Genomic DNA, 13,432 nt, shown 5'->3' with positions numbered 1-13,432 from the left:
AGTGTTAACCCGGGTCCCTGGCACTGTGAGACAGCAGTATTAACCCGGGTCCCTGGCACTGTGAGACACCAGTGTTAACCCGGGTCCCTGGTGCTGTGAGACAGCAGTGTTAACCCGGGTCCCTGGTACTGTGAGACAGCAGTGTTAACCCGGGTCCCTGGCGCTGTGAGACAGCAGAGTTAACCCAGGTCCCTGGCACTGAGAGACAGCAGTGTTAACCCGGGTCCCTGGCACTGAGAGACAGCAGTATTAACCCGGGTCCCTGGCACTGTGAGACAGCAGTGTTAACCCGGGTCCCTGGCACTGTGAGGCAGCAGTGTTAACCCGGGTCCCTGGCACTGTAATGCAGCAGTGTTAACCCGGGTCCCTATCACTGTGAGGCAGCAGTGTTAACCCGGGTAACTGGCACTGTGAGGCAGCAGTGTTAACCCAGGACCCTGGCACTGTGAGAGAGCAGTGTTAACCCGGGTCCCTGGCACTGTGAGAGAGCAGTGTTAAGCCGGGTCCCTGGCACTGTGAGGCAGCAGTGTTAACCCGGGTCCCTGGCACTGTGAGGCAGCAGTGTTAACCCGGGTCCCTGGCACTGTGAGACAGCAGTGTTAACCCGGGTCCCTGGCACTGTGAGGCAGCAGTGTTAACCCATGTCCCTGGCACTGTGAGAGAGCAGTGTTAACCCGGGTCCCTGGCACTGTAAGAGAGCAGTGTTAAGCCGGGTCCCTGGCACTGTGAGGCAGCAGTGTTAACCCGGGTCCCTGGCACTGTGAGGCAGCAGTGTTAACCCAGATCCCTGGCACAGTGAGGCAGCAGTGTTAACCCCGGGTCCCTGGCACTGTGAGGCAGCAGTGTTAACCCGGGTCCCTGGCACTGTGAGGCAGCAGTGTTAACCCAGGTCCCTGGCACAGTGAGGCAGCAGTGTTAACCCGGGTCCCTGGCACTGTGAGGCAGCAGTGTTAACCCGGGTCCCTGGCACAGTGAGGCAGCAGTGTTAATCCGGGTCCCTTGCACTGTGACACAGCAGTGTTAACCCGGGTCCCTGGCACTGTGAGGCAGCAGTGTTAACCCGGGTCCCTGGCACTGTGAGGCAGCAGTGTTAACCCGGGTCCCTGGCACTGTGAGACAGCAGTGTTAACCCGGGTCCCTGGCACTGTGAGACAGCAGTGTTAACCCGGGTCCCTGGCACTGTGAGACAGCAGTGTTAACCCGGGCCCCTGGCACTGTGAGGCAGCAGTGTTAACCCGGATCCCTGGCACTGTGAGGCAGCAGTGTTAACCCGGGTCTCTGGCACTGTGAGACAGCACTGTTAACCCGGGTCCCTGGCACTGTGAGGCAGCAGTGTTAACCCGGATCCCTGGCACTGTGAGGCAGCAGTGTTAACCCGGGTCTCTGGCACTGTGAGGCAGCAGTGTTAACCCGGGTCCCTGGCACTGTGAGGCAGCAGTGTTAACCCGGGTCCCTGGCACTGTGAGGCAGCAGTGTTAACCCGGGTCCCTGGCACTGTGAGGCAGCAGTGTTAACCCAGGTCCCTGGCACAGTGAGGCAACAGTGTTAACCCGGGTTTGGCCCTGTGAGACAGCAGTGTTAACCCGGGTCCCTGGCACTGTGAGGCAGCAGTGTTAACCCGGGTCCCTGGCACTGTGAGGCAGCAGTGTTAACCCAGGTCCCTGGCACAGTGAGGCAGCAGTGTTAACCCGGGTCCCTGGCACTGTGAGGCAGCAGTGTTAACCCGGGTCCCTGGCACAGTGAGGCAGCAGTGTTAACCCGGGTCCCTGGCACTGTGAGGCAGCAGTGTTAACCCGGGTCTCTGGCACTGTGAGGCAGCAGTGTTAACCCGGGTCCCTGGCACTGTGAGGCAGCAGTGTTAACCCGCGTCCCTGGCACTGTGAGGCAGCAGTGTTAACCCGGGTCCCTGGCACTGTGAGGCAGCAGTGTTAACCCAGGTCCCTGGCACTGTGAGACAGCAGTGTTAACCCGGGTCCCTGGCACTGTGAGGCAGCAGTGTTAACCCGGGTCCCTGGCACTGTGAGACAGCAGTGTTAACCCGGGTTTGGCCCTGTGAGACAGCAGTGTTAACCCGGGACCCTGGCACTGTGAGGCAGCAGTGTTAACCTGGGTCCCTGGCACTGTGAGGCAGCAGTGTTAACCCAGGTCCCTGGCACTGTGAGGCAGCAGTGCTAACCCGGGTCCCTGGCACTGTGAGACAGCAGTGTCAACCCGGGTCCCTGGCACTGTGAGGCAGCAGTGTTAACCCAGGTCCCTGGCACTGTGAGACAGCAGTGTTAACCCGGGTCCCTGGCACTGTGAGGCAGCAGTGTTAACCCGGGTCCCTGGCACTGTGGGGCAGCAGTGTTAACCCGGGTCCCTGGCGCTGTGAGGCAGCAGTGTTAACCCGGGTCCCTGGCACTGTGAGGCAGCAGGGTTAAGCCGAGTTCCTGGTGCTGTGAGACATCAGTGCCAACAACTGTGTCCTCATATGGTTTTTTGAAAATGATCATTACGCAGATCAACATAATATTCATAACCGTGAAGCATTTTGTTAAATTCAGTAGTATGGTGTCCCAGCTACAGGACTTATTTCTAGCCTATGTTGCCATGCCCCAGGCAATGTCCCTTCACGGCCCCAATCGCCTCACACCAATGACTGAGAGAAAGCAGCGCTAAGGACTGATCACTGTCGATGGATTAGTTTGCAGCAGTATGAGTGAAGTGATCTACTGCTCATGATGTCAGTTCGTTGTTTTATCTTCACTTCCACTTCATCGTATGTGCAGCAATGAGTAACCCAATTTTAGACTAAACGTGGGAAGATCTGCAATGACATAGCAATGCTTCATATTCTCGGAAACACCTCAGACACACATTAAATTATCTTTCAGAGTGCAGTAACTAAATATGTGAGCAAACTACATGGAGAAAATGAATAGAGAGCAAGTGTAAAACATTTTTAAAAATAACCCACTGTCTAAGATGTCTTTAAGTGTCACTTTAAATTGATAAAAATTCTTTTAAAAGCATTTACATTTTCAATTAAAACATAAATCTTTGTTCATAATCATACCACTAAAATTATACAATCGTCATATTAAATAGTTGTGATAAATCGAGATTAATATTGCACAATTAAATATTGCACAATTAAATACTGTCACGGCAGAGGTAATCAAAAGTCAAACTCAGTACAGCAATACTAAAAAGTAGTTTTTTTGTTTAAAAGATAGAAGGTATTGTAAGTCGAATTTCTAAGTTTCGGAAAGGATTCTTCTTTAAGTTCAGCTTCTGGTGCAAAATTAATGTAGTTAAGATTAACCTTCTTGTTTGCATTCATACATTTTGATTTAAAAATGCAGAGGTTAGTTAGCAATGCTGCAGAAATCCAACATTGATTGACGTACAGTACTGCAGATTGCCAGTGCTATGATTGTTAAAGTACAGTGCAGCAAATTCTCAATACTCTCTGATTATTAGTCTACAGTACTGCAGATTCCCAGTACTGTTTGATTGAAATCTTCTGCCTGATCAGCGTACACATAATGGCCAGCACCTCGGATAGCCTATAAAGCAAAAAAAAGCCTTAATGTTGACAAAATATGTTGATCAATTTCTAGTTTTGATAGTTAATACATTTTTATATAAAGGTTGTTTTACTGCCCTGGATAATTTGGTGTTGGAATATCAGACCATTCTCTGGGTAAACTGACATCCTCCAAAAAGCTTTTAGAGTGTCCACATCTTTGTAAGTTTTTGGAGCACTTCCATATAACAGTCAGCAAGTCCTGTTTGTTAACTGCCTTTACACAACAAACTGGCCTTACTCCTCTTTAAGACTGCATTTCAGTTTTCAAAAGAAATAAACCATCAAGCAGCCTTGATTAGAAGTATTTAAATGCTAAACAACATAACTGGGATCAAATACAGTCATATATTTATAGAACATCTTTCCTCTACCTCCTTGAATATATAAAATTAAAGAACCCATCTTCAAGTTTTTTTGGATAACTTTCAATCATGTGCAGTATTTCTCTTCCCTCCACGTTCATCAATCTGTCTTTTCCAAGACTTTGAAACAGCGTTTTAACTTTCTTGTAATTTTGAAGCAGTATTCTCATCAGATAATCTATTTAGAATAATAGAATCATAGAATCCCTACAGTGGAGAAGGAGATCATTCGGCCCATCACGTCTGCACAGATTCACTCCGTGCTATATCCCTAACCCCGTAACCTAGCCTGCACATCCCTGGATGCTAAGGGACAATTTAGCATGGCCAATCCGCCTAACCTGCACATCCTTGGACTGTGGGAGTAAACCGGAGCATCCGGAGGAAACCCACACAGACACGGGGAGAACGTGCAAATTTCACACAGTCACCCGAGGCCGGAATTGAACCCATGTCCCTGGCCCTGTTGGGAAGCGGTGCTAACAACTGCGTCACCGTGCTACTCTATTTTCTCTCGAAAAAAGAAAAAAAACTTGCATTTCTATAGTGCCCTTCCCAAACCTCATGATGTCCCAAGCCACCTTCTTGCCAAAGAGGTGCTTTTTGAAGTGCAGTTACTGTGATAACGCAGGGAACACATGGCTGCTATTGTACACAGCAAGCTCCCACAAACAGCAATGAGATAATGACCAATCTATGCTTGGTGATTTTGGTTGAGGGATAAATATTGGCCGGGACACCGGGGAGAACTCCCCTGCTTTTCTTCGGAATAGCATTGTGGGATCTTTTGCATCCATCCAAGAGGGCAAATGGAGTTAAGATCTTATCCGAAAGATGGCTTCTCTGCCAGTGCAGCAATCCCTCAGTACTCTCAGCCTAAATCTCATGCTTAAGTTCCTTGGATAGGACTTGAACTCAGTCTTCTGACTCAGAGGTGAGAGTGCTACAGCTGAATCACAGCTCTCATAGTACGAGAAATTTAACAAAATCAGACGCATTGATTAAAAGTGATTTACAGGGCGATAGTTTAGTTCTCAGAACTGCAGTAATTTCATTTTTTAACCTACTCAAGAGGTGGGAGGGAAGAATGTCTACTGTAAGTGTGAAACCATATTTTACGATTGTTACTTGTTTTAAGATAAATGCACTTAGTATTTTAAACTTAGTCCAAGGTCTGAGATGATGCTCTGCCACTCTCAAAGACTGCAGTGAGATCCCAAATACAGGATGTCCGCTAGATAAAAGCAATTACTACGCTGCGCTTGCTAATGGTTTCCTAAATACATTACCAAGAGCTCGCTTGTATCTAAAGCTAAGAATAGATGCTCTCAAAGAAATGGTCAGTTGGTACTTGCCCAAGATTTAAAACATGAAATATCTAAAAATGTCTCAGATTCAAAGACTGCACCTCAGATAGTGACAGTCTCGCATGTTAATTATGCATTTCAGATATTGATATTATACTTGAGATATTGATTACGGCAAGAGACAGAGAGGAACTTGGAACAATTCTCACGGGAGAAAAAGTACTGATGGGACTATAGGCTGACAAATCTCTTGGACCTAATGGCCTGTATCCTGTATAAGGTGGCTGCAGAGTAAGGGATGCACTGGTTGGAATCTTCCCAAATTTCCTTGATTCTGGAAAGATATTGTAGCCTGATCTATATTAATGACTTGGATGAAGGAATCAAGTGCATTGTAGCCAGATTTGCTGAAGCTACAAAGAGAGGTGTGAAAGCAAGTTGTGGGAAGGACTAAGGGTCGGCGTAAAGCTTTGTAGATGGGTTAAGTGAGAGGGTAGAGAAACTGGCAAATGAAGTATAATATGGGAGAATGTGAGGCTATCCACCTTACTGGGAAGAATAGAAAAACAGAGTATTCTTTAAATGGGCAGAAACTACAAAGTGCTGCAGTACAGAGGGATCTGTGTGTCCTTACACATGCAACACAAAAGGTCAGCAGTTGGATACAGCAAGTCATTAGGAAGGCAAATAGAAAGTTGGCCTTTATTGCAAAGGAGATGAGTATCAAAGAAGGGAAGTCTTGATTTACCTGCAAGTCTTGCCACTGGACTAGTAATCCAGAGACCCAGGTTACTGCTCTGGGGACCTGGGTTTGAATCCCACCAAGGCAGACGGTAGAATTTGAATTCAATAAACATCTGGAATTCTAATGACGGCCATGAAACTATTGTCGATTGTCGTAAAAACCCATCTGGTTCACTAATGTCCTTTGAGGAAGGAAATCTGCCGTCCTTACCCGGTCTGGCCTACATGTGACTCTAGACTTACAGCAATGTGGTTGACTGTTAAATGCCCTCGGGGATGGGCAATAAATGCTGACCCATGAACGAATAAAGAAGAACACTGGAGGCAGTAAAGAGAAGATTCACTAGGCTGGTTCGTGGGATGAGGGATTTGCCTTGAGGAAAGGTTAAGTGGGTTGGGCCTATAACTCATTGAAATTTAGAAGAATGAGAAGTGATCACGCTGGAAAAAGGATTCTGAGGATAGACGCTGAGAAGAAGGTTCCCTCGTGGGACAGCCTAGAGCTGGGGGGAGGGGGCACACAGTTTCAGAATAAGGGGCTTCCTATTTAAAATGGAGCGGAGGAGGAATTTCTTCTCTCAGAGGGTCCTTAATATTTGGAATTATCTTCCCCAGAGAGCTGGGCAGGACGGGTCATTGAATATATCCAAGGCTGAGTTAGACAGAGTTTTGAATTGTAGGGGAGTCAAGGGTTATGGGTAACAGGTGGGAGAGTGGAGGTAAAGCCAAAATTAGATTAACCAGGGCTTAACTGAATGGCGGAGCAGCTTCGTGGAACTGGTAGGCTGACTCCTGCTCTTATTTCTTATGTATCACATTTACAGGCAGTTAGAAGGTTTCCTTTAAAAATGACATATTAAATCACATTCTGGGAAGATGCCCGGGATTAAAACAAGACCTGCGAAATCTATGTCAGCGACTTTGAACAAAAGGACTTTTAGAAACGGCACATGATTCTAATTAATAGCTATGTTAAGATCTCCAAGGTCGCTTCACTAAGCGATTGTGTTTGCTGAAGAGATAAAGAAATAAGAATTTATAAATTCTTATAAATTTAGATTACCCAATTATTTTTTTCCAATTAAGGGGCAATTTAGAGTGGCCAATCCACCTACTCTGCACATTTTTGGGTTGCGGGGGCGAAACCCACGCAGACACGGGGAGAATGTGCAAACTCCACACGGACAGTGACCCAGAGCCGGGATCGAACCTGGGACCTCAAGCGTGTGAGGCAGCTGTGCTAACCACTAGGCCATCGTGCTGCCCGAGATACAGCGTACATGAGAGTGCTCCCGGTGTGTAAAATTATGACATATGCTGATAGAAAAGAAGGACTTCACTTATAGTCTAACAAATCTAAGAGAGAAACATCAAACAAGCAGGCTGCCCTTTGATGGCAGATTAAAACTTGACCATCAAATGTTTTGAATATGTTTCTGTCCAAATGAATGGCACTTAAAAATGAATCATTGCGACCATCTAGTGAAGCAAGCTTGGTGATTTGACATTTTAGCTCCAGCTATTAATTAGAATTATCTGCCAATTATCAAAGTCCTTTTGCTCAAATACTCCAATCTCAACTTCTTGGGTCTTATCAACATACATATTAGGAGCAGGAATAGACCATTTGGCCGGCATTTGATAAAATCATGGTTGACTTCAATTCCACATCCCTGTCTACTCACGATACCCTTTAACTCTCCTGTCAATCAAGAAACTATTCAACTCATCCTCAAAAATATTCAATGACCCTGCCTCCACTATTCTCTGGGGAAAATAATTATTTTTAAACCCTGTCTCCTGGTCTTTTCCACAAGGGAAAATATTTTGTTATGTATCCACCCTGTCAAGGATTTTGTGTGTTCCAATAAGATCACCTCTCATTGTTGTACACTCCAGTGACTATGGTGATGGATCATGGTGATGGCTCTCCTAAAGTGTGACAAATACAGTGTTTTTAAGGACCTTATAAATATTTGTATATAAGAACATAGGAGGTAGGAACAAGAGTAGCCCATTAGGCCCCTCAAGCCTGCTCCACCAATCAATTTGATCATGATTGATCTGATTTTGGCCTCAACGCCACTCTGAACAATTAGGTCAGAAAAAGGACCTGATTTGGTCAAATTACGCATAATTTACAAACGGTTTTATTTTCTCAAAAAAGAGGTCAAGAGAGAAATCAAAAGAAGGGGGTCACAAGGAATCTGGCACGGTTCAGATTAGCCAATGATGCACGTCTGCCAAGTGAGAACGTGCCAGGAGTGAGTTTAAGTAGTTTGGACAAATTTTTATCTCTTGTATGTAGGAGTGCCGTCCCTCTGATCAGAGAAGCTGACGTCAGCATCGGCCCGTGTGTACGTGAATGGTGAGATGGGCTGAGAGGATCAGAGAACTGGGTGCAGACCTCAGTATCTCGAATGAAGAAAATCAAGCAAATCGACAAAGTTTCAACATGGTCTATTTTCCAGGCTTGTTTCTGGTGGAGTGTCAAACTGCTCAAGATTCCACAGAACAAAAGAAAACAAATGTAGACAAATGGCCAATGGTGGTGCTATAATCCGCACGGGTCTCACGGGATAGGGATGATCCACTGTCCCCTGGAGCAAGCAGAATACCAGCTCCTCTGAGAAGGGGGACAGGGGAACGTTAACACAGTTCACGTGCCTTAGTCGACCAGTCAAGCACCGACCACAGAAGATCCAATAGGCAACTACTGGAACCTGTGCATAATAGTTAACGTGATAAATAAGGTAAGTTGTTTTCTCTACAACTCAGTGTGGACTCCTCTCATTGCCCTTTACAAAAGGTGGCTTAATAAAATCTAAGTGAATTTCTGTGGATGGCACGGTGGCGCAGTGGTTAGCACTGCTGCCTACGGCGCTGAGGACCCGGGTTTGATCCCAGCCCCGGGTCACTGTCCATTTGGAGTTTGCACATTCTCCCCGTGTTTGCGTGAGTTTTGCCCCCACAACCCAGGTTAGGTGGATTTGCCACGCTAAATTGCCCCTTAATTGGAAAAAACAATTTCTGGCATTGTTTACTTACGATTATGTTGACTGAAGATTTTGGTCTTAGGGCTTTGATCTGTTTTCCCGAGTAGCCATCCATGCAAGAGCGTGCTCCATAAATTGCTGTGATGGAGATGTCCTCTCGTATCTGATTAATCCTCAATAGCATTGGTTGTTTTGCCCATCCATAAGGTATGGTCATGTTCTTGAAAGCAATTTCACCACTAAAAGTATGGAGATAAAGAAAACTTGGCAGGGTTCTTTCCATTCTCATGTCACCCCCCATTCAACTGGGATGGATTGAAAAGTCGCTCCTGTTAATGGCATCAAAGCTCGACCCTATTATTTTCTGTTTGGTGTCATCTTTTTTTTTGAGATCGAGCAACAAATTTCAACAGCCAGCAGCAAAGCCACAACAATCCCGACCGCCCGTGAACAAAGCTGTCAACAAAAATCTAACAATTGCTGCAAGGTGGATTTCACCTTGCTCAATATTAATCTGAATTTGGCACCACATTAACGGGATCACCAGGTATCCAACAATAGTGAATGTCACCAGGCAGGATAGACAAAACTAACCGGATTAAAGTATTGACAGATAGATATCGGCCAATACGTCAGGGACAACTCCCCTGCTCTCCTTCAAACTGGTGTCTTGAGCTTTCCTACGCCCACCTGTGGGGGACATGCCTCATCTGAAAGACACCACTTTGAGCAGTGCAGCGCTCCCTTAGTACCGCACTGGAATTTCAGCACAGATTTGTGTTGCTCTGCTGGAGCGGGACAGGAACTTAGGCCAATTACCTTAAATCTGCATCCTCTCGTTTTCAAACCTTCTACCAATGGAAGGGTTTTCCCTCTCCACTCTGTCCAGACCTCTCATCATTTTGAACACCTCTAAAACTGACTGTGCAGTTGATAGTGAAGATGTAGTTGTTGACTCCAGAATGTTATCTTTGGGTTGGTTAAGGGGCAGAAGAGTAGCAGATGGAATTCTGTCCAGAGACGTGTGAGGCGATGTATTTGGGGAGAGCAAACAAAGGGTGAGAATACTCAATAAACAGGAAGATATTGAGAGGGGCTGAGGAAGTGAGAGACTTTGGAGGGCATGTCCACAGGACCAGGAACGTGGCAGGACAGGTGGACAAAGTCGTCAAGAAAGCAAATGGAACGCTTTCCTTTATTGGGATAGATATTGAATACAAAAGCAGGGATGTAATGATGGAACTAACACACTGGTTAGGCACAGCTGGACTTGTGTGTGTAGTTCTGCTCAACACATTACAGACAGGGCAGAATTGTTTTGGAGAGAGAGAGCAGGGGAGATTTACAAGGTTGTTGCCAGGACTTGAAAATTGCAGCTATGTGAAGAGATTGGAGAGGCTGGGGTTGTTTTCCTTAGAACAGAGGAGGCTAAAGGATTACCTTATGAGGTGTACAGAATTATGAGGAGGGTAGATAGAGGAGACAACGAAAGACTCATTCCCCTAACTAAGGGATCAATTACCCGGGGTGTCGATTTAAGGTAGAAAGATTAGGGGGGGGGGACGTAAGAAAAACATTTTTCACCCAGAGGGTGATGGGTGTCTACAATTCACTGCCTAGGTTGGTGGTTGAGGGTAAAACGCACATCTCACTTAACAGATACCTGGGTCTGCATCTGAAGTGCTGTAAACTGTGAGGCTGTGGACCGGATGCTGGAAAGTGGGATTAAAATGAGTGGCTAGTTTCTTTTTCTCTTGTTTGGCCGGCACAGACACGATGGGCTGAATGGCCTCTTTCAGCGCCATTACCTTCCTATGGTTCTATCAAATCCCCACTCAACCATCTCTTCTCCAGGGAGAACAGCCCCTGCTTCTCCAATCTATGCAAACAACTGGCATTGCTGTCTCCTATGGTTCTGCTCACAGAGATGCCAGTAAGCAACAGGAAACTATCATGCTGGGAAAAAAAAGAACTAAAAAAACTAGCAGTACCGCTGCATCATGTGCTTACCTGGGAGTTTGCGCATTACAGTGATAAATGTACTCGGTGACAGTATTTTCATCTTCGCACACTGAAGAGAACTTTTGCTTGAAGTCGGGCCTTAATCGCTGAACCAGAACTGGACCTGTGATAGATGTAAGAAACATTTCCCCACTGAAAGGTTAATTGCACAGATCTTTGTTGGGCAAAGATATCACAGGATGTGGAGCATGGGCAGGTGATAGATTTGAGGTACAGATCAGCCAAGGTCTCTTTGAACAGTGGTGAAGGCTGAAGGGGCTGAATGGGCTCCTCTTGTTCCAATGCAACCATCCCCAAGGAGGTTAAGTGGACTGAGTACAGCTCCTGAAGGATAGCATTTATGGAAAAATATTTGAAGCATTTGAGGAAGAAGGGAGTAGAGGGTCACAAGGTAGATTGAAATGAGGAAGATGGGAGGAGGGTTGAGTGCAGCATGGACTGGATGGGCCGAATGGCCTGTTTCTATGCTGTACATCCTCTGTAATCGTAAGGCCTCTTTTTGTCAATCTCTAGGTTGTTAAAGCAACAACCTGAAAACAGTGAAGTAAAATATGGGCAGCACGGTGGCACAGTGGTTAGCACTGTCGCGTCACAGCTCCAGGGTTTGATTCCCGGCTTGGGCCACTGTCTGTGTGGAGTCTACACGTTCTCCCCGTGTCTGCGTGGGTTTCCTCCGGGTGCTCCAGTTTCCTCCCACAAGTCCTGAAAGACGTGCTGTTATTCTGAATTCTCCCTCTGTGTACCTGAACAGGCGCCGGAGTGTGGCGACTAGGGGCTTTTCACATTAACTTCATTGCAGTGTTTGTAAACCGACTTGTGACAATTAAGATTATTTTTTTTTAATTAAAAATTAAAATATAAGCCAGATTTTATCATTATAGGAATCCAAAGGCTTTTATCCCACCACACATTATCTGTGAGATATAACGTCTAGTATGAAAGTTAAAATGTATTTACTCATATCCAGATTACTGCTCCAACACTGTCCACCAATAGCAGTTTATGAAGGAGAGCAAATTTGCTGGTGCAATGTATGTCTGACTGAAGCAGAATATAACACAGTGATTCTTCCTTACCAAATGGCCCAGCCAATCTCAGACCCGCCAATGGATTGAATGGGCTCAGGATTGCACCCAGGGCTTTTATCCAGATCGGCATTGGCCGCTCCTGTTCTGTGTGGTTAAGTTGCTCCGGAAAACCCCAAGGTTCAACCAGAATAAGGTGCTTTACCCTGAACAAAGCAGATGCATTCACCGTTACATGTCTCTACAATAGCCACTTACGCACCGGTCTTACTTAAGGTGTCTGGGGTGTGATTTTCCTGATAAAAGACTTGCATTTCTATAGTGCCTTTCACAACCTCAGGATGTCCCAAAGCACTTTACAGCACATTAGGAACATTGTGAAGTGTGGTCACTGTTGTAATGTAGGAAACACCGCAGCCGATTTGCACACAGGAAGCTCCCAGACACGGCAATGAGATAATGGCCAGAAAATCTCCACCTACTGATGTTGGTTGAGGGAGAAATATTGTTCCAGGCCACTGTGGAGAACTTTCTGCTCTATTTTGAAATGCTGCCATGGGATATTTCTGATCCACCTGAGTGAGAAGATGCGGCCTGGGTTTAACATCTCAGCCATAGGACGTCACTTCCAACAGTGCAGCACTTCTCCATTGCCGCACTGCAGCGGGAGCTGGGTTTTGTCTTCAAGTCTCTGGAGTGGGACTTGAACCTGTGACCTCGTGACTCAGAGGCGAGAGCGCGATTCACTGGCTATCAAAGGGCAGCAGGTGACCTTGAGAAGCCCCGTGTCGTGGATCTCTCCTTCCACAGGACATTGGACACTCGGCAGCGGCAGTGTGACAATTCTGAAGAGATAATCCATCAGCTACAGAATGTGCAGAATGAGGACCAGTAAAAAAAAAAATCAGAAATAATAATGGCCGAAATATTAAGTGTTTCTTTGAAAGTGTCAGATAAATTTCATCAGCTGATATCAATTCAACTATATCATCTAAAGTTGAATTTTGAAATACAAATCTTAATCAGAGTACAAAAAACTTCACTAGAAATTGCCGAATAAATGGGTAGTGGCTCTAATCTGTAACAAATGTAAGTTCAATGTGATGTCAGTTTACTTGTGCTTGTGACAACACCCAGAAAAGGAGGTGAGAGAGAGAGAGACAGAGACAGACAGACAGAGAAACCGAGAGAGAGAGAGAGAGACAGAGAGAGAGAGACAGAGAGAGAGACAGAGAGAGGGGCACAGAGAGAGACAGGGAGAGAGAGAGAGAGACAGAGAATGAGAGAGACAGAGCAAGAGAGACAGACAGACAGACAGAGAGAGAGAGAATGAGAGAGAGAGAGACAGACAGAGAGACAGAGAGAGAGGGGGAGAGAGAGGGAGGGGATAGAGAGGGAGAAGGAG

At 46.1% G+C, this 13,432-nt stretch overlaps 1 protein-coding gene across 1 annotated transcript; it reads right to left on the bottom strand.

The window, feature by feature from the left end:
• Positions 1 to 2,965: 2,965 nt before the first annotated feature.
• Positions 2,966 to 12,337, bottom strand: abhd5a (abhydrolase domain containing 5a). Its single transcript, XM_038810347.1, has 4 exons — positions 12,079 to 12,337; positions 10,991 to 11,105; positions 9,033 to 9,219; positions 2,966 to 3,548 (listed from the first exon to the last, which is right to left on the bottom strand). Exons 1-4 carry the CDS (start codon positions 12,158 to 12,160, stop codon positions 3,459 to 3,461), a joined length of 474 nt encoding a protein of 157 aa, XP_038666275.1. The 5' UTR covers positions 12,161 to 12,337; the 3' UTR covers positions 2,966 to 3,458.
• Between the last annotated feature and the right edge of the window lie 1,095 nt (positions 12,338 to 13,432).

This window comes from Scyliorhinus canicula, chromosome 10 (assembly GCF_902713615.1).
Source record: "Scyliorhinus canicula chromosome 10, sScyCan1.1, whole genome shotgun sequence".
Taxonomy (NCBI): Eukaryota; Metazoa; Chordata; class Chondrichthyes; order Carcharhiniformes; family Scyliorhinidae; genus Scyliorhinus; species Scyliorhinus canicula.
Note: the sequence above shows the minus strand (reverse complement) of the source record. Positions and strands in the feature narration are given on the sequence as shown.

Bases quoted from the DNA above. Each gene is read 5' to 3' on its own strand.
- abhd5a (XM_038810347.1), bottom strand. From the start codon at position 12,160: ATGCCGATCTGGATAAAAGCCCTGGGTGCAATCCTGAGCCCATTCAAT. The intron at 11,106-12,078 runs GTAAGGAAGAAT...CATCTATCACAG, and splicing joins GAGATTGGCTGGGCCATTTG to GTCCAGTTCTGGTTCAGCGA. The intron at 3,549-9,032 runs GTAAGTAAACAA...TTTGCTTTATAG, and splicing joins AATCTTCAGTCAACATAATC to GCTATCCGAGGTGCTGGCCA.